The sequence below is a fragment of the Citrus sinensis genome, chromosome 2 (assembly GCF_022201045.2).
Source record: "Citrus sinensis cultivar Valencia sweet orange chromosome 2, DVS_A1.0, whole genome shotgun sequence".
Taxonomy (NCBI): Eukaryota; Viridiplantae; Streptophyta; class Magnoliopsida; order Sapindales; family Rutaceae; genus Citrus; species Citrus sinensis.
The window spans coordinates 1,767,681-1,792,875 of record NC_068557.1 but is presented as its reverse complement, the minus strand read 5'-3'; the positions used below and the strand labels follow the sequence as shown (position 1 = coordinate 1,792,875).

Below are 25,195 nucleotides of genomic sequence, written 5' to 3'. Positions count from 1 at the left end.
TTCGGCTGTCCCGCACCATCTCCCTCTGAATCTCGAACTTGAGCTTTGCTCGTTGCTTTGACTCTAAGCAGCTACCCATCAATCATTTCTATATAATCTTATTACGATCAGTCTTAACTTGTTCATAACAGAAGCCGAGGGCTTGTGTTCTTTTGTTTCTATAAATTATAGCTCTATGAAGGAAGAATATGTATGCAGAATCTCTGTAGAAAGAAGTTTAATGAGAAATCCTCCCCCTTAAAATGTCACCTTTTAATGTCTTTCATGCAGTATAATTGCATAATAATTATCAGCAGCTCTCTCTTTTTTAATGGAAGAAAGATCTATAATTATTGAAGGAAGAAGATCACAAAAAAGGCAGTGAATTGGCACATCAGGCGAGCCTAACAAATTGAATCATTTACATTAAACTGCCAGGCCTTCATTTGTTCTGAGACCAATGACTTGTAAAACAGAAAATGAAATATGTTCATAAACCTTACAGTCTTGAAATGCATGAATGATAACACCTTGACTGCATAAGATGATTGGTAACAAAATGTTCTCCACCAAGGTCAACAATGAGTGCCACATCTTTGCAACCCCGAACGTAACAATTGAACGGTAAGCTACAATAGGTCAGAAAGAACTTTGCCACCGATGAAAGATCAACGTATAAATATTCACAAACTATGCCCCGAAGTATTTGAGCAAGTCGTCATCAAAGTCATCAACTATAATGTCATCAAAAGAGCCTTCCATCCATGGCATGACATCCAGTGGAGATCCAAACTGATGATCAAAATTTCTCTCTTGTTCACTGTGAAATGTGTTGTTTATATAATGGGGCATTTCTCCTCCATTAGTAGTAATCTCATTTTCATTTCTATGAAATGCCGGAACATGAACTCCACCAACCTCTGGCCTAATCTGCGGTACATTTGTTTCAATTTGACCATGTTGCCCATCATTACTGTGCCCAAACTCAAATGACGGATTGTAGAAATTGCAAGTATCATCATGCTGCAATTCAGTATTTTGCATCATTGGATATACTGTAGGTCTCCCATCCACATACATGCTCTGAGTAGCCATTATATCGACAGAAGGAATAGCAGAAAAATTGTTGAACTCAGATGCTGAAATTTGGGAGTGGCCAACAAAACCTCCCTCCACAGGCCTCAACGCAGTCACTGCATTGTTTTGTTCCTGATTACCTTGCATGTTATAGTCAATCAACAATACATCGCTATGGTTTATATCAAGCAAAGTTTTTCTTGGTTCATCATCTTGATGCTCATTGACAGACTCTCCAGGCTGTTGATCAGCACTACTGGATGTTACGCGCGGTCTTTTTGCCCTTCGTCGTTTTTCTGGTCGTTCTTTGTCTTGGAATGAATGGATAGTTGCATTGTGATGACTTATTACTGGCTCCACGTCCACTGGTTGATTTGTCCTGTTATCTTTGGATGAGACAGAACCCACAACATCGTCAATGCCATCAACATCATAGTCGCTATCACTGCTAATAGCTGGCTGCTTCTTATTACCATGAACTCCTGAAGGCACTTCAGTAATCCCAGAAGTTCCATTGTCACTGCTAGGCTGTCGAATAAGAGATTCCTCTCGGCTCAAAACCCCTAACCAAATAGCACTCTCCTTGGCTGTCATCTTATCTTGTAAGCACTTTGATTGGCGCACATGTCTCCTGATCTTCGCAATATCAGGTGACATGTGTTTTATTACAGCTGTTAACACTCCGACTTTCCACATCTTTTTCAGGTCATGAGGCTTTTTATACGGAGGAATCTGACCCTTGGGTAGCCCTAATTTTTCCCACCAATCTTCATTGCCGGATGGCCACCAAGGAGGCGGAACTCCTTTCTCCAATGGGTACTTCCTTTGAGGGGGATCACAATGTTGCATCAAAGAAGACAAGAGAGACCCTAGAGTTGCATCTTGTAGGTCTTGTAGAATGCTCTGCGAGTTACCATTTCGATTATTATTATCAGCCTCACTCATGGCTAAACACTCTGCTTCATACTTCGCTATGGCTGCTGGTCCATTCTTATCAAATTTCACCTTTTCCTTCCACCAAGCTCTAATATTATCAGATGAACCACTAACTGGCTTACCTTTCTCAGGAATGATTCCATAAACAAATCCACGAGCTTTGCAGACCTCCATTAGCTTCAACATATACTTAAGAATTCCATCTTGGGCCCTCGACATTTTCTTCCTCCGAGCCTGATCAGTAGTTTGCTTGGGTTTTTGCTTCTCCGCAGCTTGTTGGGCTGCAAGCTTCTCTTTCTCCTTAATCCTCTTAAGTTTAATACGATCTTTCCACATTCGCCTTTCCAACTCCTCCGGTTCAATCTCTTCATCACTAACATCTTTCTCTACTAAATTTCCACACCTTTCATCAACTTCAATATCCGAGCTGTCACCCAGGGGTTCCACAAAAATCAGAAGATGGTAATTCAACAGAATCGATAACTATTATCTATCTCTAAAAGACAATTCATTAAATTGAGCTCAAACTTTTTATGTTAATAATTATTTCACTTGGAACTAAATAAAGTAGTCGAAAAACCTCTCGCTGCACTTACTCAGTCAAGTGAATGTTCAACAATCACTCACTCAAAAATCCAATTCATTTACTTTTCCTACATTTTCTCACCAACCAAACAACAAATAAATACAAATAAGACATGATCTCATATATTCTCACAAACAATCATCCTATCTTTATTAAAACAAAACCCATATCACAAAGAATTTCTGTATATTGACGTAACTGAAACTCTTCAAAATCAATAACCCTTTTTAGCAATTTGATCAACAATCAATAAGAATTTCAAAAACTCTATTCCCATTGGAAAATGAAACCAACCCAGAAACAAAAATGGAACCATGTGAAAAAAAAAAATTGATTAATATCAAGAAAAATAATAGGAATCATACAAGTCTTACCAAATATCAGCTCCAATCTCCTCAAGTTCACCCATGAAAGAACTGTTCAAATCGTAGAACTCTCCAAAATTCCTAAAAATCGATATTTTTTTTATTATCTATAATCAGCAAAATTCAAAATATTTTTATTAGAAGATGACAAAATTAAAGCTGGGCAGCGATAGATATGAATCGCCCCAAGAAAAATTATGGACCCAACAAGGGATTTTGCCAGAAAAAACGATTTCGTAAATTTATTGCGAAATTAGGAAAAACCTTATAACGTTTTGGTCCCCGTAGTTTTATGTTTTCTGAAATAATAGTGTTTTTCTATTTTGTGTTATTTAAATGGAATAGGTTCCTGTGAGAATTTATTTTCTGTGTTTCCTAGATTAGGCTGCAATTATGTATTTCTAACCTCATATATATTGGTTTATAATTAGGTATTTTTGTGAGCTTATATATTGTAAATAATTTTAAAAAAACCCTAAATAATAAACTTTTATTTATGCAGCATAATTATAAAAGTATTTAATGTATTTATCCTTAAAATCATAATGAGTGTGAAATAAGGTTATGAGGTTAAAAAATGTCTATAGGATTATAAAAATTATATTTAAATTTAGACTTAGTATTAAGTGAAAAATAATTTAATTTTATTCAGATATAATTATCAAATTTCCAATGTTAAGTTGAAAAAAAAAAGGGCTTTTAAAGCATCGGAACGGCAGAAGGTAAATTAGATTAATTTGGTCAGGTGATCTGGGGTTACTTACCCTTCCTTTAGGGACCTATTTGACAAATGTGGACAAACGTACGTGCTCATTACGAAAAAAGTAAAACGGATAGGGATCTATATGTTATTATAAAAACGTGGAGATTGTGCGGCGGCCAGCAGGAGTAACGAGTGGATGAATACATGTCAGACTTGGCCACTCGGGATTACGGGTAATCACCTGTATTTATCCCCATTGGATGCTCACTAAGCCTTACCTTATTGGGCCTTTATTGATTTTTTAAATTGAAACCATCTCCGTCATAAACGAGGATTCTCTCACCGTACGATCTCATCTTCTATTCAAATAAATATAATCATGTGATTAGTATTTCATAATGAAAAAGCAATTATACATACTATAATAGAAAAAAAAAAGATCTTTTAAATCTCATTTATATACTCGGATTACAAGATCATCCCTCGTAAAAATTGGAACTAAATTTATGAGAACAATAATTTGGGCTTTGTTGATAACTGTTTCACCGTGTGATGGGATATATCATATATCGCCGTCATATTTTTCGTTTTTATTATAATCTTGAGGCATGTACAGGTGCACTGTATCTGGTACATAAATTTGGTAAGTCCAAATTGTAAATAATCACCGTGACCAATATATTTTTATACAGATCTCATTTTATTGTTATTCAATTTATTGTCGTCCTAACAAAATAAAGATAAATTTTAAGTTAATTAAAAATTTGTTTTAGAACTTTTTTGTGTCTTTCGAAAAGTCGACAAATCTGGGTTAAAAAAAATCAAAAGACAGTAAAAAGACAAAAAAAAGGTACCGAAATCTTTAAGCAAAGAAACCATTTTATCTTGTTCTTATTTATTCTTAAGTAGTAGGAAAAAAAAAAAAAGACCGATAGTAAAGAAAAGTTCAAATGAGGGTGATGGCAAAGGAGAGTTTTTTTTTTTTTTTTTTTTAAAGCTTCAATTTCTTGAGAAAATTGTACAGGTTAATAGTGCTAATTTCATCATTAATTTTCAGTTTCATTTCCTGAATACCTAATTTATTATTTCGTTTATTTATTTATTTTTTTAAATAAGTGATCTATCTCTAATCAGTTACAATATCTTAGAAATTTCAACTATTATTTCTACAACTTATCTGTAACTACTATGTTATCTAAACATGAAGTCATTAATATTTATTAAATTTTCATCAATTATATAATCCAACCCCCCTATAAATATTAATAACGGACTAATAAGCGATAGTTATAGATAAACAGTCTTATCAATTAGAACCCTAGTGCTGCGATTTTAATGGACATTCCTACACAACTTTTTCAATTAATCAGAGAAGGGTAATTATGTAATCTTATTTCACTTAACATATAGTCAGAAAATTCGCTTCCTATTTGACCATTACATTTTGAGTAATATTTAATGTTCATTTTTTTTTTTAATCTCTTACTTAAATAACAACCAAAATCATCAACCTGTACTTAAACTTCGGTGAAAACTGAAAAATTTACATAAAAATATCTATCTTTAAAATCATCAACTATTATTATTATTATTTTTTTAGCATCCTTAAAAAAAACCAAAAAAAAAAAAAAAAGGGAGTGAATATAACTTAAAAATACTTCTTATATTTCTATAAAGGCTGATGATTTATTCAGAAAAATTAACCAGCCAAGTGTTACATTTTGATCTAAATTTGAGGCATCTAGTTAGCAAATCAAGCTAGCCAAAAACCCCTTACCTTGACCTAACAATTTCTTCTTTCATGGCCAAAGAGAGAGAACTAAGACTCCCTCCATTTTCAATTCTAACTCCAGGCATCGCCGCTGCTCTGCTCCCCACAAATCCCCCTTCACCAATTCTTATTTTCCCGAACTTCACCTTCCCTCCATCACCTTCGTAAATGTGCCCAAATAACAAAGCCTCTTTGCCCACACACCCACCATTTCCCTCCATTTCAACCATTTCAGGATTCAACACAGCCCCCATGCTGTCCACATAAGCCCCTTGGCCCAATTCAATTTCTGCGCCCATTAGCTTCATCCAAGCCACAAACAAAAATGACCCACTTGTCATTTCAACAAAATATTCACCGACCAATGTTCTAAATGCCTGCCATACTGTGTCCATGAGCACCCCTTTGCTCCAAATTTGTACACTCTCACCTTCTTTCTTTTTTCCTACAAGCACCCATTTCGCTGCTGCACATGCCAATGCTGCCAAAATTCCTGAAGATACCCAAAACATTGGGAGCAACCAATGGAGTGGAAGGATTTTGTTTTCTTTCAGGAAAAGAGTCCATTTTAGAGGAGTAAAGATTACTAGGCCTATCAGGAAATAAGGCAAGACTGTTTGTAGCAATGGCTGAGCAAAAATGGACCATAAAGTTTGATACCAGGTTCTTTCCAGGGTCACTTTATCTTCAGTTTTTTCCTCCAGAGCGGCTGCCATTGGACAGCCTGAGAGGTCCACTTTCACATCACTTTGCTCTAGGAAAATCCTCCAGGACTCCGGAAGTGGCTCACCATTTCGGAGATGTTGACATATTTCATAGATTAATGAACGGCCGTGATCAATTGAAGCACTCTGAGAGCTAGTCGTTGCTGGAATGACATCAATTTCATTGCACTTAAGATAAGGATTAAATTCAAGCTTTTCTGATTCTTCCGTTGAGAGATTTTGATCAATGCTAATCTCCCCAACGTCGATGTATGGGTACTCTGCCTCATCCCATGGCTTGGTGCAGTCTAGTGCAATGTCCTGCATAGCTTCGTCTTGTGGGATTGGCCGAATTTGCAGCTGGAAAATGTAGCGAACGCCAGAGGGAGAACTCACACGGCGTTGGAATTCATCAGCAAGGAAGAGCAAAGGCCTAGTGTCATTATCATCTCGCGGAATTGCTCCTGTTTCTGGTGGGAGAATCCCTCTAGGCTCAACCTCACCAGAATCTTCACCAATGGATTCATCATAAGGTCTCAGCTTGAATTTTACATACATTTCCTGTCCATCTGTGAACCTGAAAAGTCTGCAAATGTTTGAGTAGTAATGCATCTCAGCATACGAGTCAGATAGCCTGAGGGATTTCCAGACAGCGTCACGTATGTGAGGAACTCGCTTCACATGCTCCTCCCTTGCAGCAAGTCCACACACTAGCCATGTTGCAAAGTCTCCAATTGTGCGGGCATAGAATGCGTTGCCTGTTTTTAGTGTCAAATCAAGTAGAGAGGAGGTGTTACCATTTAAATCCGAAAATATTCTGATTGCTGCACCGCGAGCATCTATCCTTGCATCATCATCAGCACTCAAGCTGTTGCTGTGCCGAACTATGACAGGGTAACATTTTCCGGGATGGAAGATTTTGTGATCTGGCAAGCCTTGAATGTTGTCGTAGATCGTCAATTGTCCCCTCCCACTTACTCCAATGCGGTGGAAGTATCTTGATTTAACCTTCAAAGTAGTGGCAGCCAAATTTGCTGACAAGTTGCCGACAATTTTCTTGTATTTCATGTCCATTTCTTCTATCCTGTCATCCAAAGCATGCATTGTGTTCTTGATCATGACTGGGGATTGAGATCCAATGTAAATGCCTCCTCTTTGGAGAACTGAATGCATGGGAGCAACTGAAAGTGCACCGAGAATTACATCTCTTGAAACAACTGAATTTGGCAGGACTAGGCTTTGGCTGCCAATTACTGAATTGTCCTGTACCTCAACTTTCCCGAAAATAAACCCAATAGAAGAATAGAAACCAGGAATTATCCGGCTAAAGTCACCAAGATGGACCCCAGCACCAAGTGTGACTTGTTGTGGGCATGAAACTGGATTGATGGCTCTTATCGAACAATATCTCCCAATCTTTGCACCCAAAAGGCGTAAGTAGATACAGAATGCTTCCGTTCCGGAGAGAAGCTTGGCGAACCGTAGGTGGCAAGCAATGGTAATCCGGTGGCAGAGCCAAGCCTTCAAGTGGGTTTGCTTTTCCTCCTTTTTACCAGCAAGAAAGTGGGTCAAAATGCATGTGAGGTAGCTGAGTACTAGGCCATGAAATAAGTAAGCAACCGCAGTTGAAATAGCGAAGTAAGCTGGGTTTGCAGGAACACTCGCAAACATGGTGGCGTATGCAATGATGGTGAATGGAAGCCAGTGGAAGGCTCCAGATATGCAAAGAAATGCAAAGTGCCGCGGGGAAGCAGGCTTTTGAGATAGCCAAATGTAGAGGAAGTAGGTAATGGCTGCCGATAGAGTGCTGAGGAAACTGACTATGTAGATGCCTATAAATTGGTGAATGGCTTCATCTTGAGTTCTGTGAGTAGAAATTTTTGAAACTGCACCACCCTGAAATGACAGCGGAAAACATAAGGTATGCTAATTTTATAACTTCGATCCCAAGAAAAAAGGAGTACATACATGTATGTAACAAGAAGAAAGCAATCTATGATATTTCATGAATCTAATTATGTACATAATCCTAAATTAAAAGAAGTTGCCAATGGTTCAATAGAAGAAATTAATATATGTATATACACTTACCTTTTGTACATAGTTAGCGTTAGTGGATTTGAGAATAGGTTTGCCTCCTTCACTCTTTTGCAAGGGTGCGACTTCAGCTTCTTCTCCGATTACACTTCCTTTTTGGATCACAGCATACGGCCCAACTGAAACTTTTCGGGCAATTTTAATTGGTTGAAAGCTCAAGACTCCATTCTTTACCTCATGGCTCTGAATTAGAGCCCCTTCTGAAATCACAGCTCCATCTCCAATTAAAACAAGAGATGGGTCTGTTATATCGACAGTGTCAAGCAGCACTGATGATCCAAGCTTGGCTCCAAGCATCTCAAACCACCAGTTTAGGAATACTGTTCCTCTTAAATAAACTGCAAGTACTTTACAAGAAACTTCATGGACCTTGTAAAGTGCCCACCATTTAACGAAATCAGCTGACCAGATGGAAACTTCAGGATTCAATGTATAGTTTGGTCTCAAGAAAGAATTTCCAAAAATAGTTATGGAAATGCAAGTAGCAAATATGCAAAGGATCCAAGCAAGAGGAGCGAAAGTCAAGGAGAACATATAGTTCAACCAAGGACGTTCATCCAACAGTGTCTGTGGGGCTGAGACCAAAGTTGTAAAAGCAGAAACTGATAGATAAGCAGGAAGTATCAGCATGACTGAGACATAAACAAGAGCCAGCAATTGGAAAATCCAGATACCGCATTGGCGAGCTTTTGAAACTTCCATATCAAACTCATCGAAATCTGTCTCGGGTTCTGGTGTAAAGGAGGAATCTGTCATGAGTTGAGGCTGAGACTTCATGACAAGATTCTCCGAGAAGCTTGCCAAGTCTGCGATGCAGGTTGCTGTGAAGATATCAACTGCTCCAACTGGAACTCCTAGGAAATCTGAGAGTTTTTGAGCTGCTCTGACCACACCAATTGAATCAATTCCATAAGACACCAAGCTATCAGTGGCAGAGACTTTGGTAATGGGAATCCCTGTCTGCTCGGAAACCAGTCCTTTTAGGAACTCCACAATGTCTTTGTTACTCATTTTTTTGCTTGCCACAGGAGAACTCACAAGTTGAGGCCTAGGCGTTCTTCCCTCTTTACAAGTGCCAGTAGTGAATGACCTGGTCAATTTCCTTTTTGTGAAAAGTGGTTCTGGTACTGTGTTTAGAGTTCCATCAACAAACTGTTTGAGGCATTCAAATCTCTTGATTTTCCCTGATGTTGTTTTGCTCATGGTCCTCGGCTTGATCAGCTTGACAGAAGCAACAGTAACACCGTGTTCTTCTACAACGCGAGTTTTAATGTTTTCAATGACATCCTTATCAACCGGCTTCCCATCTCTAACTTCCGCAATCACAACCAAGCCAACCTGATCAGAGCCATCTGAAACTGAAATTCCTTTGGTTGATAGGACTTCCTCTGGCACACCAATGACAGCACAGCAACCTGGGCGTATATGTTCAGTTGAGCTCTCCACGGTCTTTTCAACATCAGCTGAGTAAACGTTCCTTCCTGCGACAATAATAAGATCCTTGATTCTTCCTGTGATAAAAAACTTTCCGTCGATAATTCTTCCAAGGTCTCCGGTTCTCGTGTATTTTCTTCCACGGTTATTTTGAAGCTCATTTCTGAAAGTTATCTGGCTAAGTTCTTCTCTACCCCAATACCCAATTCCAGCACTGGGGCTACTGATCCATACTTCTCCTTCCTTTCCAGGCTCTCCAATCTCCTCACTAGTCTCCGGATTCACAATTCTGATGTCAACATCTGGATCATTTTGATCTACATACCCACAACAGACTCTTCCTTGCCAGTCAAGAATTATAGGCTTCCCTTGTCCATATGCACAGCTGACAAATACACAATTTTCTGCCAATCCATAACCAGGAGCCATCACCCCTTGAGAAAGGCCAAAAGGACGAGTCAACTCTACAAATCTTTTCACTGTTGTTTGCCTTACTGGTTCAGCAGCAACCATAAGGAATTTCATTGAAGAAAGATCAAAACTCCTAACCTTGTCCTTGCTAGATTCCAGTCTTCTAACCATGAGCTCGAAAGCAAAGTTTGGGCCGGCGCTGTGAGTAGCCCGGTATTTACTCATGGTTTCAAGCCATAAAAGTGGGTTCTTGATGAATGTCAATGGGGAAAACAATATTGCTGTGCTTCCACCAACCATAGCTGTAAACAGTCCACCAATTAGCCCCATGTCATGGTATTGAGGAAGCCAGCTGACTAATACTGTCTTTGAGGTGCTCTTGTATCTCTTTCGCATTAACTTTACATTATGAATGAGCCCACCGTGAGTTATCATTACTCCTTTAGCGTCACCAGTTGATCCTGATGTGAACTGAAGAAAGCAAAGATCGTCCGGCTGAGATTCAGTAAAGCAAACTACATTTTCTGCAAGCAAGTTTTTGGAATTTTTGACCCAAGAATCTGTGTGGAGCCATGGTAGATTTGGCCACTGAGCACTGGCTTGGCCATCTTTTCCTACCAATGAGATCAGACTCTTCACAGATCCTACTCGAACTGCTGAATGATAGCCAATGGTTGATAAAATTGCCACTGCACCACATGATTTAGAAATGTTTTCAATCTTCAAAAGTGCTTGGCCACCTCTTTGCAAGGGATCTGGAGGAAGAACTGGTACCGGTAAGACTTTGGCTCTCATGCAACCAAAGAAGGCATCAACGAAATCCAGACCCGGTACATAGACAAGAAGAACCCTGTCCCCTGGCTTGATAACTGGTTTTCGGCTTGTCAAGAGCTTATGTGCAATGCGAGAAGCATTTGCATCAAGTTCTTCATAAGTACTCTGGTTCACTGCTACACCTTCTTCATTAATCCAAGTAAAGAGAGTTTTCTTTTGAGTAATTCTATGAGTTCCCCAATGCTTCAAGTAACCATCAAGACTTGACAGTTCCGGAAACTCAACTCCTGGCAGTTCTTCTAATTCTTTGAAGTTCCTAGCCCAGTTATCTGATTGCAACGGGAACAAATTCTGCAAGCATATGTTTTTAGATATTAGCCTTTGAGCAACTAATATCGTAAACATCAAACCTCTCAATATTTAGAAAGGAAAAATTACCTTAACATATGGAAACTCTGGCGTAGAATAATTATTTGCGAAGTGCTTGCACATTAGAGCCATGGAATAGGATGAATTTCTCTCTGTAAGCTCAAATGCCATAAGTCCACCTACATAGTAAGTGTTCCTCTGACCTTGAAGTTCGTACTCCAATCTGTCATAAAACCCATCCTTCATATCTGAAAAAAAAAATAGAAGAATTATTTTTCCGACTTCTAGTAGGAGCTAACGATTGAAGTAGCTAACTGAGCTCACCTTTGCTGTTAACATGTGGAAAGTACTTGAATCTTCTCTGTAGCACCACATTCTCAATCACTCCCCCCATATTTTCAACTGTCTTGATTGCAACCTCAGTGACAGTTGGTCCCGTGATATCAACAGAGTTTCCGTACGACCAGAATAAGAAAATGTCAGTGTCTGCAAAGAATTTTTGCATTGCAACAGGATGTCCAATTGTTGCAGGATCATCCATATATTCGCCAAAGTAATAAAAGCCAACTGGTAAATGTTCTAGGCCAGTAATTTTTAAGACAGTGGTGTAGTAGTCAATTGTTTGTACTTTGCTGAATAGTTCCTTTTCAAGCTCATCCATATCCATTACTTGCGTTTCAGATTCTGTTTTCAGAAATTTGCAGTTAGACAGAGCAGAATGAATTTACGAGTACACGAATTATTTTTTGAAATCAACAAACCTGTTGGTTTTGAAGTTGGTGATCTGTAAAATTTTCCATTCTTTACAGGAAAGGCTCCAGAGATGATGATCTTATCAAACTCCATAACTTCACATTCCCCATTAGAATGTTTGACATCAACGCCGACAGTAGTAGAATCGCGTCTGATTGCTAGTACTTCAGAGTTGCAATGGACTTCAGTTGGAAGATATTTGCTGAGCTTCTGCCAGAGACTTGTGTATCCACCTTTAAAACGTCGAATTTTTCCAGCCATGGAAGTCCTGGTGAATTCATGAATGTAGGCATAAGGCATGTCTTGAACAAATCCATAACCAGAAGCAGTATATCCATAAGCCACAGATTTGGGAACAGATTTGAATCCTCGATCTTCAAGGTAAGTTGGAGTTAAGTCTGAAGCCAAGTCACTCACTGCATGAACCCCAATTCGACCAGACTCCTTTGCCTTGTCCTGCAAGTAAGCAACATGGATTGTTACACCAGAATGTTGAGCTATACAATCTGGTGAAATTTTCAACTCGGTTTAAAGAAAGGTAAACTGACCTGTAGTTCCAATGTCAATGAGATAACCGACACATAATCATCAGCAACTTTGATGTCCTGAAACTCCCCTGTTGAGCCATCAATGAGTGCAAGTTTGTGTGAATCCATTTCTTCTAATTCAGCCCCGGCCTCTTTTGCCAAGTGAAAGATAACGGGTGCACTATTTGCCGCGAGAACTTGGCCACCCAGATCATAAATCCTTCCTGTTTATAGTTATGCTTAAACAGTTAACATACATACCTGGAAACTATAAATGATAGATACAAAGTAAAAATAATTGTTCATTTTGTACCTTCAATTTCAACTGATTCACACATGCCTCCAACGGTATGATACTTCTCTAACAGAGTCACATTTCTGTAGCCGAGTTTTGCCAGTGCATACGCGGTTGATAAGCCACTTGGACCGCCTCCTACTATCCCAATTCTCGTGTTCACGGGCAGGCACGGATGCAGCTTGCAAAATTGGTCATCTATTGATTTTCCAGGATCCATTTTCTGTAGAGTTTTAAGCCTCCTATAAGCAATACCTATTGGAATCAAGTAACCAGTTTGAGTCCAACTTCCATCAATAAGTATTGTACTTTTAAGGGCTATGGCTTGTGCAAACACAAAACAATTTCAAAGATTAAAGCTTATGGTTTATAAAAATGCTACTGACATTTCAGAAAGGCACCCCTTTATATATTTAACCCCAGCGGCAACAAATAACTTATAACTAGAACTACATCATTCTCACAACAAAAATCAATTTATAACACTGAGATTAACAGAGTTTTTTTTTTTTTGTAAATTAAAAAAAAAATTAATAAGGGACACTCGATTCCTACATCTCTAGCTTCTACTGCAAGAAGCCTAATCAACCGGGCTACTCCGTTGAGGCAAATCCAAGACAAAATTTTTTGAAAATGATGCATAAAAGAGCTTCGTAAGAAATTAGAAAAAAAATCTCTCAAGAATCAGTTAATGCAAGTGTATGTAAGCTGTTAACAGAAACAAACCTTAAAGAGAGAAACAATGTGCAATGATATCACAGCTTTTGAAACCTGCAGCTGCTCCCTGTAATGCCATTGTCACCAGAATCTAGCTAAGAGACCAAACACACTTGTAATACACTACATATCAAAACTAAATTAATTTAAGTTCATATATATACTTTTCAAAATGCAAAACAGTTTTAAAAAAAAAAAATTTCCGGTTAACTAAATTATACTAACCTGTGACTGTGAGGCAGAATGTGTATGAGGGTATTGATTAAAAGTGCCAAATGGCAAAAAAAGAATGACCAAAAGCCTGAGGCCGAACCTCCACAATACAAAACTGAGGGGGCTTATTCTTCGAATTTAAACACTCAAGATTCTTATTGGGTCCAAATTACAACCCGACAAAGATCAACGCCCGTCATAGTTAAAAACAACTGATTTTTCTTTGTATCCTCCGAGCATTTACAGTCTGCTTATGAAAATATTCTCTCTTCATGCTTTTTCTTTGATATTAACAACGTATGAGTGAAATATTATAAATACTTTAAGTGTTTATAAATGGTGATCATTGCATGGACTCAAAATAGAACCAATCCGAAATTGACGTTTGTAGATTCCCCATTTTAATTTGCTCTTAGAATCATCGATTACCCCATCGTCAAACATGAAACAAAAGTTCAAGAAAGATTTGAAGGCTTGGCAAAATTATAAATAATTTCATTTCCTCCTATTCTTTAAGTTTTTTATTTTTGTTTACATGACAGGACTCGGAATGATATATCGTTAGCATTTTGATCGTATTATTACTATATGGTTTACTTTTTTATGTATAAAAAATTTTCATTCTGCAATTTACGAATGAAAATTGTACATACAAAAAAGTCTTAAAAAAAATCGGCGTGATCATTTCCGAAATTAAGAGGGTCTCTCCATATATTTAAGAAAATGCTTGGAAATTTTAGTGGTTTTATCCCTAATTATATTTGATAATATAGTTAAATTAGTTTGATGATTGGTACTTGAGAATGTCCATGGATGTATTTTAAACTAAGGTATTTCTAAGAAACTGAAGCTTTCCTTTATTCATATATATATGATATGAGATTTCATAATTCATAATTATGCATCAACATATAAATACCCAATTCGCTTATCAATCACCTGGATAATAAACTATTTTAACGGTAGAAAAATTAGTTAGACTTCAAACTTTGCCTTAACTAATGTAGGACATGATCATAACGTAATCATATGGGCATAACTTTCATATCTAAATAGAGAACTTACATATATAGAAAAAGTTACACAAAATTAATAATGACAAAAAAATATTTTGCTACAAGATAATTTTTTTATCTTTAACTAATTTGTATAACCTATAAGCTTTGTAGCCCAATGAGAGCATGGCGCAGGTTTAAGTCATATAAAAGCGTGTTTTCGAAACTCACTATCATGAGATAAGATAATAAATGCTAAATTTTACGTGAATTTCGTTATATAGGACTCTGAAATTTGTAATTTTTAATTATTTTATCCTTTTTTAAGAAAAATTTCCACAAATTAGAATCAGGTGTCTTTTAATTTGTTGTCTTTATTTCTAACTAGGTATAAAACCTCCACTTCTTAAGTTTTGTCATCTTATTCTTTTCATTGTCATTTAGTAAATCAAACTGCTCTCAAAACTTAGGATTCCATTTATCTTCTCCAAATCTTTTATTTTTTTCCATCGTTAAGAATTTAAGTTTTTGAGTCAACCGATTAAATGACATATATGAACCTCACATACTCCGTCATGTTTTGTTAACTAATTGTACAAGTTAAAAATATAATAATCCTATAAGAATACGTCATTTGTATCTTAAATAATGTGTCATCAATTATATCTGATAATGTATTTAGTGTTAATTGACTCTATTTTCTATCATTAATTTGATAATATTACTCAAACTACTAATGAATGAAAGTCACGACAAATCTCACATTACTTGAGATACAAATTATGTATTCTGATTATGTAAGTGTAACATTGCTCATAAAGAACATATTGTTTGCTAAGAGAAATTTCTGGAATAGAGCTGAAATCATGTGCTTGGTTTGACAATTAGCAAGAAAGTGACCCTACTATATAATTTCAGTTCGTTTATTTGTTTTTATTTTTGGGTCATTATCTGTGCAAATATTAAAGCATAGAAACCGCACAATTCGCAGGCTTAAGGGACATTACGTCTTCATTATAGACAACTTCAAAGATAGACATTTCATGTGTCTTCAAAGACGTTGTCTAGTTATTGTTATTTGTTTCCAGCCGGATTAAGCAAATCACTACAAATGATTGATTTTCATGGAATTAATTAATTAATAAAAAAAAGGAATGACATGTTGTCATAATTGTAAATAATTAATTAATTTCCGTTTCCTTAGTTCTTTTATCATCTATAATATTTAGCCAATCATCATTACAAATGATTGAGTCTATTCTAACAAATAGATAAATTAATACATTCATAATCAATGATTTTAAACAAAATTAAACCATCAAAGGTAATTTTGTCTTGAATTTTGCTGTCTCCTACAAGGTTAACAAAATTAAACCATCAAAGGAACAAAAAAAGAAGAAGCATATTCTTTGGAAAATTCTATGATCAAAAGATTCGTTATCAACTCCACATCAACAATCGGCTTTAATTAAGCATCATTTAAAAAAAAATAAATTGACCAAATCTCCAAACGACATGAATAAAATTCATAGCTATATTTTTATTGTCGATCCATTGAGTAACCAACAAAATCTTAATTGATAGATTCAAAGTGGGGTTAAGGGTATATGGCATGGAACGTTGAGGTACCATAGCATCTTACATAAATTTATCTACGAAAAATAAAAAATAAATAAATAAAAAGAGGTTATGCTTAATCAATTGAGATATCAAATTAGTATTCTAAATGGTGTGTTATCATTTATCAATCATTTATAGTCATGTGTATAACATTAGTCGATTTTAATATCAATTGTTAACATAATATTTCACAATCCAATATATTTAAGATGTCACATTAGTTGAAAAGTTAAAAAAATATATATTTTTTTTTACTTAATGCTCAATTGACTTAATTTTTATCAATTAAATCATTAAGTCCATTTATTTTTTGAACTTAACAAAAGTACTCAGTAATTAAGTCATTAAAATCCTAATCGAGCAAACATTAATTTTTTTCCCAAAAAAATGAAATTTTAAGTTTTGTGTTAATTTTAAGAACAGTAATCATGAGTCATTTATTGTCTAGTTTCTTAAACAAATGCTTATGAAGTGTGATGCAGGATATATCTTAATTAAGATCATAATAAGTTCAATAATATATTGTTTTAAAGTGATCTCGATTGGGAATATAAGTATACAAAACCATTATTTTTTTTTCAAAAATTCACCAATTAAGAGACTTCTAATTTATACAAAAGAAAAATTAAATTAAAATTGCCGTTTATTTATTTACTCTTTTTTTTTTTTTTAGCCTGCTATTCATTTTAGGATTTCGAGTAAGAGTAGTGCCATTAATTTTATCATCTCGTGTGACGGGGAAATGCTTCCTTTAGGATTTGAGAATTTTATTTTTATAATATCAAAATTGGCTTATAATTTTAAAAGTTTTCTAACTATCCCTTGCAATTTAAGGTTTTTGAAAATACCACTTATATTATGAATATTTTTCAAAGTGCTCATCTTCAATATCGTAATAATTGTGATTATGTATTGATGTAAATTTTTATTAAAGTTTCAATAGCGCAATGGCTGACCTATTGCTGCATGTCATACAAACAAGAACACTTCACCATTAATCGTTAATTGAATCATTGTCTTCCAGTTAAAGTAAAAACAAATGAGATTTTGTACAAATATTTTTCTCTTGATCAAACGGATTTGATACTATTACATATTATTTCTTAAACTAATTGTATGATTAATCTTCCATAAATCCATATGTGACATATTTGTTCATTATTTATTTATTATTATTATTTTGACATCTAAATGCACTCTCTTGTCATGTATTTGTCACTCTTATTTTACCCCTATTTTCTTGTTATATCTGGCAAACAAACACATCCATGATTTGAACTGATTTGAATTTAGGAAATAAAATAATTTTTAAACATTTAATTGTGCCAAAAAAAAAAAGAAGGGGGGGGGGGGGGGGGAGGGGGGTCAAAAAAGCCCGCCCGGACCGGACCCGGCCCGGACCCGGCCAATCCGGTCCGGGCAAAACCCGGACCGCATGCATATAAAAACCGGATCCGGATTTGAAATTCTCAAACCCGGACATTTCCGGGCCCGGGTCCGGGTTCAACACAAAAAACCCGAAACCCGGACCGGACCCGGTTTTTTAATAAATTTAAAAAATAAATATATTATATATATGATATGTTGGATGTTATTTAAATTTATTGTGTGATTATTGTGTTGTTGAATTTAATTTATTTATTTTATATATAGATTGAATGAGTTTAAGTTAGAAATTAGATGAATTTAGGTATTAGAAAGTAGATTGAAATAATTTTTATTTATCATTTGTGCAAATTTTGCATTGTTAATGTGTTATATATTTGTATTTGACTATTTTCTTTTTTAAAGTTTGAGATTGAATGAGTTTATTTGATTATTTTCTTTTTTAAAATTTGCATTGTTAGAGAAATGAAAAAAAAAATTGAAGAAAAAAATTGAAAAAAAAATTAAAGTTATCACATGCGGGTTTAAAAAGCCTGGATCAAAACCCGGACCCGGAAGGTGCCGGGCTCAAGCCCGGACCGCACCCGGAAAAACCGGGTTTTAACCCGGGTCCGGGCTTGCATTTCTCTCATCCGGTCCGGTCCCGGGCAACACCAAAACCCGGACCGGACCCGAATTTTGCTAAGCCTAGGGGGAGGGGTTCTGTAAAGATAAAAACAAGGGGTTGAATAGAAATGCTCGTACTTAAAAACATAATACTTGCATTTGTAGACTAAAGCCTGATTATGAAAATGGGTTTTGTGTGGATACGAAGCACAACCAAGACGAGCAGTTAAATTATATTACTTGCACAGAACAATGTAGGTGGCATAATTTAGGTGACAGGTTTGCATAAACTAATTAAAATTAGAGTTTACATATTACAAATGAACAGAATCAAATCAACTTGAACAAGCTGCCTGCTGAGTTTTCATGAAATTTACCAGATTGTGCAGATAAAAATTACATCACATAAAGAAACAGAGAGATGTTGAGTCGCTGGTGCAGTACATTGGCATGCTGCTTCAGAATCTGGGCGGCTAAATGTGAGATCCAAAGACAGCAAAGGCCAAGCAAAAGTTGGCTGTCCTTATAGCATGCTGTCTGACCTTGCTGGCAACCTCCTGAAGAAGTTGAGAGGAACCGATGGAAGCTTGTGGCGAAACCTGGGATGCCTTAGCACGTAAATGCCTGCAAGGAGGGCAACAACTTGGAATGGAGTAACATAGAGGACTATAGCAGCAATCAAGCAGAAAGTGACAAAAAGAGTGGTTGCTCTTGGGTCTCTCCAGCTTATCAGAGACTGAAACCTTTCCCCTTGAGTTGCAAGGTCACCAATCACTGTCTGAACCCTCCCTGCTATGCTTCTCAGGCGGTCATATCTCATGCGAACAATGTCTGATCCCTTGGTAGTGGGGAATGTGTCGAATTCTTCATCTAGTTCATCAGGGTGAGCAGCTTCGGCATGCGACAATCGAGTGTCCATGTGAGGAGGGTGCCTTGGCCTCCAACGGAAGTTCCAAATGCCAATCAAGAAAAGGTAGAGAAATACGGTGGGGAGTATGAGCTCAGGATAAAGGACCAATATGATGAAAAGGATGTGAATCAAAATGGTTGTAAGAGGGTTTTTCCAATTGCAGATTTGATCGAACCATTTACCAACAGAAATCAACGAACTTAGAACACCCATTATTCTAAAGAAATTAGCCTTGCTTCTCCTCATACTCCACATATGAGAGTCTACATCAAGCATGTACTCCACAACCTCTTTCCTCAATGGTGGCTCAGCTCGGTTCAGCCTAATGGAGACAATCTGCATAGCCTGGTGCCTCAAGCTATCAAGCTGAATAACAGACAATGGATGAATGTAGTGCATTTTGGGCAGCAATGGTTGTGAGTACATATGCAGCATGTTAATCAAAGACGAGCAAGTAAACCTCACGGCCAATTGAACCTCGCCCATTTTCCTCACCCCTGAAGGATGCAAAACTAAAAGAGGATAAGAGTGTGTGTAAACCCTATCAGTTTCAAGTGTTGATAATCGAATCCTCACTTTACCAATTCTTGAATCCTTCCCACCGCCACCTTGTCCATGGATGTGGCCATTATCAAATACCCCTACAGTAATGACAGTACATGGGTCAAAAACTTCCCAAGTGTACTGCTCATTCCATCGTGGCCCGAAGCTGTCAACAATTGTCCGTGTTCGCACCCATTTCTGCCCATATTTGGCCACACAATAAGCATCTGTGGTTCCTCGTCCATCTTTTGTCTTCATTGGCGTCAGCCCATGAGCACTGAGAACGCCAAGCTCCAATATTCCAATGCTGGGTTTCCACAACTGTTTTGCAGTTGGCCTCAGATCACTGCTGTAGTGGGTCGATTCATCCAAAACATGATATCCACCATCCAGACATATCCTCAGATGAATTCTGCTGGAAAATTTAGTCTCTTTCTTTTCCCCGTCTACAATAACATGCTTCTCAAGGTTAAACCACCTAGTGTTCACAGGCTTATGGTCCAACCTCCTCTGCACTGCCTGCAATGGGATCAGACACTTACCTAACACTTCATCCTTGTTTGGTGCTACCCTATCTTCGACGGTCAGAATCAAGGGTTCCTCAAAAGGCTCGGCTGCTACAAACATCAAATCTTCATTCCACATTGGGTTTATAGTCTTACTTGGAGAAATTCTAGTTCTCGATGCCTGATTTCCGAGGATAGCCTTCACAAAAACTTCAGGAAACCTACTTTTATCACTAGGTAGCAGGTCCTGAGCTTCAATAATGTTGACCCTCACATACCAAAGCTTGGGGGATAGATATACCTTTGATCGAATATTTGCAACTCCTTCACCGCTGACTGTTGCTGCATCTGAGTGCCATGCATCAGGAAACGCCTCATCTGCTTGAGTTCCCATCCAAACAGCCAACATCAGCTCTCCAGTTTTAACCTTATCTCCCTTACGATCTTCCAATCTGTACCACTGGGGTGCCAAAGGACTGTCTGGAGGAATCCTTTTCGGCACTTCATTGAGGTCAAACATTACCCTGCCAATTAAATCATCCAAAACAACATCCTTGTCCTTCACCAACACTTCCAAAACTGAAGCCTGAATCCTATCTTTCGAGAAAGCAAAACACTGATTCCATTCAGGATTGGACTTCTTCTCAAAATGCTTCGTAGTTCCCTTATAGTTTCCGAGTTTTACTTCAACATAGGGATCACAGCTACCAGTAACATCTTTTCCAGGTAAATCCTTTGCCTTGACAACCCGGACATAAAGGTATTGCATTTGTTCGACAAGGTCATAGGTGCATGAAAGCTTATCGCCTGTGATAGACCCCGCACCAATCTTGGGGGAGGTTTCCTTCAGAGCAAAGTCTATAGCTTGTGGAGACTTCTGCATCTTCACTAATATGTAATAACAAAACCAAGGCTACCCAGAAGAATATTACAGTTACACAAGAAGAAACAAAGATTTTCTAAGTCAAGTTCAACCTCACAATGAATGTCTCCAATGATCGAAACCCCAACTCTTTTGTTGTAGCTAGTAGGCTATTGTACAAACCAGAGATCAGAAAGTTGAGGACACAAGTGTAATGAAGCTAAAAGATATGATAAGGCATAAATCAAGGAAAGAAAATCAAACATAGTTTCTGGATTCTAAATTTCAGATCTCTAGTGCATGATGAGAAAGGAAAAAGATTAAAGGACCTCGTCAACCATAATAGAGTAAACACTGGGCACTTCAGTCAATGCATTTGAGCAGAAAGCACCAAGAACCTGCAAAATCAGAACAAGAAAAACAAGAGCTACAATTAACTACAACTCATACCTGCCATTTAGGTGCAAATCAAAACTGATATAGATGAAAGAAAATGAGAGTTTGAGTGTCAAATTCGACTTCCTAAATATATACGGCCACACATGAATATATCATTACAAATTAAACTCAACTGAACCCAATATTCCTTCTTTTTTTTTTTTAATCAAGCTCAGCTGAGCAGCATATCTAACCCATGTAATGTAGACTCCAAGATTTATAATTTTTCCAATTACATCATAACATTTAGTAGCCAAACAACGTAAACACCCCACAGATTTGTACCAACAGATCTAATATAAAAATAAAAATGAAAAAATCACAAAGAGTATATGTTAAAGACAAAACGGGAAGTTACCCAAGTTCAGTAAAAATGTGCTAGCTTTAACTTTCAAAGCCATCAAGAAACATATACTACAAAAGAATGCATTTTCTTGCATTACTTGAAAGAGCAAGCAAAGCTAACCAAGTTCAAACTTTCAACAACTACCAAGCTAACCCCAACAAAAGCTAGAGTCGTGAAGCAAAGAATTTTTCAAAGAGCCAGAAAAGAAAAATGTACCTTTAGCACAATGTGCGTAATGCTCAGCTAAGTTGTGAAGTTGCAGCAATGAAAAATCAAAATCCTTTTTTTAATTTTATTTTATTGGGTGTTGGGAAATGAATAATGGGCAGTGAGTTATGAAGCAGTGAAGAGACAAAGATAGCTAGTGAAGACTGAAGAGTTGAATCATGTAATAAAAAAAAAATGTGAGATCTACGGAAAGAGACTGAATCTAATCTATAAAAAGCACACAGAGAGCCTACTCAGCCACCACCAACTTTTTTTTTTTTTTTAATTTATTTATTTTAACCTTTTGTCTGGTTCATTAGCTACGCACATTGTTTATTAATTTTTGGTTTCTTTAAGACCAATTCAAAAGAATTAAGATATGAAATACTTATGATTTTTATTTGAAATTGATTAAATAACAACGCAAAATTCTGACAATCTAACAATGCTCAAATTATGGGCATGATATTATAATTAGATCCTAAATATTCAATTTTATTGATACGTTAGTGAACAATATAATATTTATTATTGAATTTTGATAAAATTTTGAGAGAAATTTCTTGTGAATTTTGTATAATTTTTATTGATAAGAAATTTGTTTAATACAGGTTCTAAAATCACAATCTCAAGAATTTTGCAACTGCGTCTTTACTCGACATTAAGATACTGAATAGAACATAAGGGCAGATTCGATATTGTCTCTTAATATTTTATTTTGAATTTATTAATTGGCACAAGGAACAGGGGCACACGTGCGGGGAAAGTGGTCGGTTTTGGCACATGCGGGGTGGGTTTGTTGGTTTGGACTTAGGCGGGCTTGTAGTTGGAGACCGTGCCCTTCTTGCTCTTGGAGACGAGAAAAACTTTTCATTTTTATCTTCTTGGTTTTCTCCTGATATTTTAATAAGTTCGTTTTACATACATAGGCTTTTTGGGCCTACGAGGACCTTTAAGCTTACCACTACCAATGACCCGTCAAAATATGTACTTTTTACAATATTAAATGTGATAATTACATGACAAAAAAATAAAGATCGTTGTATTGTTACGTTTTCGTGATTTATTACTTCAAATTATTGTAATGTTGTTGTTCTTTACCCTAATTAAATAATAAAAAAGGTAATTTATCTTTTACTTTTAATAACGATAACATATAATATTTTTCATAGAATAAAATTCATAAGTCAAGTCATCTTTAATGAAATATATTTTAAATTAGAAAATTACAAATTTAAAACTTATTAGTTGAACTCAAATTGCTTTCAGTTCATCCTTTGAACGCATTTGAAATGAAAATAAATAAATAAATAAATCTTAGAAAGCATGTTTTTTCTATTTATTCATTTATGGGGTACTGTAGAAATTATTTTAATTTTATAAATCTCAAAATTTTTAAAAAAGTTTTGGAAAGTATTTTCTCGTAGCAAGTGTCAAAATATCACCAGTAGACTCGTGTGAAAATTCCGTAGACGATAAAATCGTCAAAAACAATTAAAACAAAACATACGGTGTACGGCCTCCTCATTGTCATGCGTGGGCAGTGTGAGGTAGTCGCGTACAGCTCACCAGCACCGGTAACCGTAAGTCCCAGTTTTCAAGCAAGAAAAAGGTGATAATACTCTGTTTTATGATCTGATATTGATTCAGTAAGTCCTCATAATTTTGTGCCAAGCGTCATACTCTGACGGATAGTCAGATGGCTTTTGGGCCATTGGCTGAGCTTAAGGGATGTAATCTGTAGGGTGTGTACATGATCCTGCTTCCCACCACGTATGCTACGCACTCCCTTCAGGCAGTGCACACATTTTCAGGAGTTGTTAGATATTTGGACGATGTCTAACTCTGTGTCTGTGTGTGTTTTATTATATTTACGGGTCCAGTTATGATGCCACAGTTGTATGGTATCACAGTTAAATTGAGTTTTTGGATCCAATTCTGGTGATAACTGTGGATTAGATTCAATAATTGGATCCAGCTGTGGTAACATGCAACTGTGGTACTATAATTTTGGCCTATATTTAGGGTGGCGATCTTTGACACGTGTAAACTTGGTACGGAGAAACATGTTTAAAATTAAAGATCTTTCTAAATTTGTTCATCTAACTATGACACACGATTAATTATTTGGATAATTGTAGCTTCCTTTGGGACTGATGCGCCTACGTATTATTATGATCAATATGAAAAGAAGTGTGAAATTGTAGATGATATTGATTGGATTCAAAATGAGCAATTAAATTCGAAATAAGCACAAGTGTTTTTGTTCTCCTCGAACGAGCCTATACGAAACTCGACAAGGGTTCTTCATTCGTGAGATAAAAAGGTTGGTGCAAAAGCTACAGAGATAACCAAAAATGTTTGGGAAAACCATTGCCAAGACAGCTTGGCAAATCCCCAAATGGAAGAGGCAATTGATTTCATTTTGGCACCGAGTGCTTCAATTAGGTCCATTCTCAAAATTGAAGTTTCCATGATGGGAAGTGGCACGGGGACAAGAAATTGAAAATTTGAAAACAACATGCAACTCCTTGTGTTTATATATATATCATTAATGTTCATTTTCTTCGTGGCCTGATGGGAAAAGTGAAATAGTTTTTGTCCAATCTTTTGCAATTGCGGTTGAGAAAATAAAGAAACAGATGTTGTGGTAGGCACAGTTGGTGTGAAACAAAGTCATCCTTTTCTCTACCCACCTTCTTCTTCCAACTTAGACCAATTTCATTTTTCTTTTTTTGAATAGAAGTATTGGTAAGACTAAAGGTAGAAATTGTTACCTACTATATTATTACCGTACGTAATTTTAAAATTATTACCATTAAATTATTTAATAAACACTTGTTTTTATTTAATATACCTTTAACATTTACTAGCTAACGAATTATTGAACCAATAGTAATTGTGAAGTTAAAAGGCACAATACCTCAATCTCAAATATACTTCCATTCTCTTTAAATGAATTAGGATATGAATATTCTTCAATTTAAAGATATTAATTGCTAAATAAATCAACAAAAAATTAATGTACGTTATCATAGGGTTGTGATTCTGCTTTGTGTCTATAG

General features: G+C 36.3%; 4 protein-coding genes across 5 annotated transcripts; all 4 read right to left on the bottom strand.

Moving 5' to 3' along the window:
* Window positions 1-346: 346 nt before the first annotated feature.
* Window positions 347-3,165, bottom strand: LOC102616379 (ETHYLENE INSENSITIVE 3-like 3 protein). The gene is made up of 2 exons (XM_006494662.4): window positions 2,953-3,165; window positions 347-2,419 (listed from the first exon to the last, which is right to left on the bottom strand). Exons 1-2 carry the CDS (start codon window positions 2,985-2,987, stop codon window positions 670-672), a joined length of 1,785 nt encoding a protein of 594 aa, XP_006494725.1. The 5' UTR covers window positions 2,988-3,165; the 3' UTR covers window positions 347-669.
* Window positions 3,166-5,186: 2,021 nt separating this feature from the next.
* LOC102618132 (uncharacterized) lies at window positions 5,187-11,162 on the bottom strand. The gene is made up of 2 exons (XM_025094140.2): window positions 8,213-11,162; window positions 5,187-8,017 (listed from the first exon to the last, which is right to left on the bottom strand). The coding sequence occupies exons 1-2, from the start codon at window positions 10,856-10,858 to the stop codon at window positions 5,420-5,422; spliced, it is 5,244 nt and encodes a 1,747-aa protein (XP_024949908.1). The 5' UTR covers window positions 10,859-11,162; the 3' UTR covers window positions 5,187-5,419.
* On the bottom strand, window positions 10,875-13,001 carry LOC127900033 (uncharacterized). The gene is made up of 7 exons (XM_052434396.1): window positions 12,800-13,001; window positions 12,508-12,710; window positions 11,968-12,415; window positions 11,531-11,890; window positions 11,276-11,454; window positions 11,002-11,188; window positions 10,875-10,954 (listed from the first exon to the last, which is right to left on the bottom strand). Exons 1-7 carry the CDS (start codon window positions 12,999-13,001, stop codon window positions 10,875-10,877), a joined length of 1,659 nt encoding a protein of 552 aa, XP_052290356.1.
* Window positions 13,002-18,535: 5,534 nt separating this feature from the next.
* LOC102615790 (FT-interacting protein 3) lies at window positions 18,536-22,389 on the bottom strand. 2 transcript variants are annotated; one of them, XM_006494660.4, is made up of 2 exons: window positions 22,140-22,389; window positions 18,536-21,537 (listed from the first exon to the last, which is right to left on the bottom strand). In XM_006494660.4, the coding sequence occupies exon 2, from the start codon at window positions 21,158-21,160 to the stop codon at window positions 18,842-18,844; it is 2,319 nt and encodes a 772-aa protein (XP_006494723.1). In that variant the 5' UTR covers window positions 21,161-21,537; window positions 22,140-22,389; the 3' UTR covers window positions 18,536-18,841. The 2 variants fall into 2 exon arrangements, with proteins under 2 accessions (XP_006494723.1, XP_024949907.1); XM_025094139.2 differs by lacking the exon at window positions 22,140-22,389 and adding an exon at window positions 21,936-22,087.
* Window positions 22,390-25,195: the final 2,806 nt, after the last annotated feature.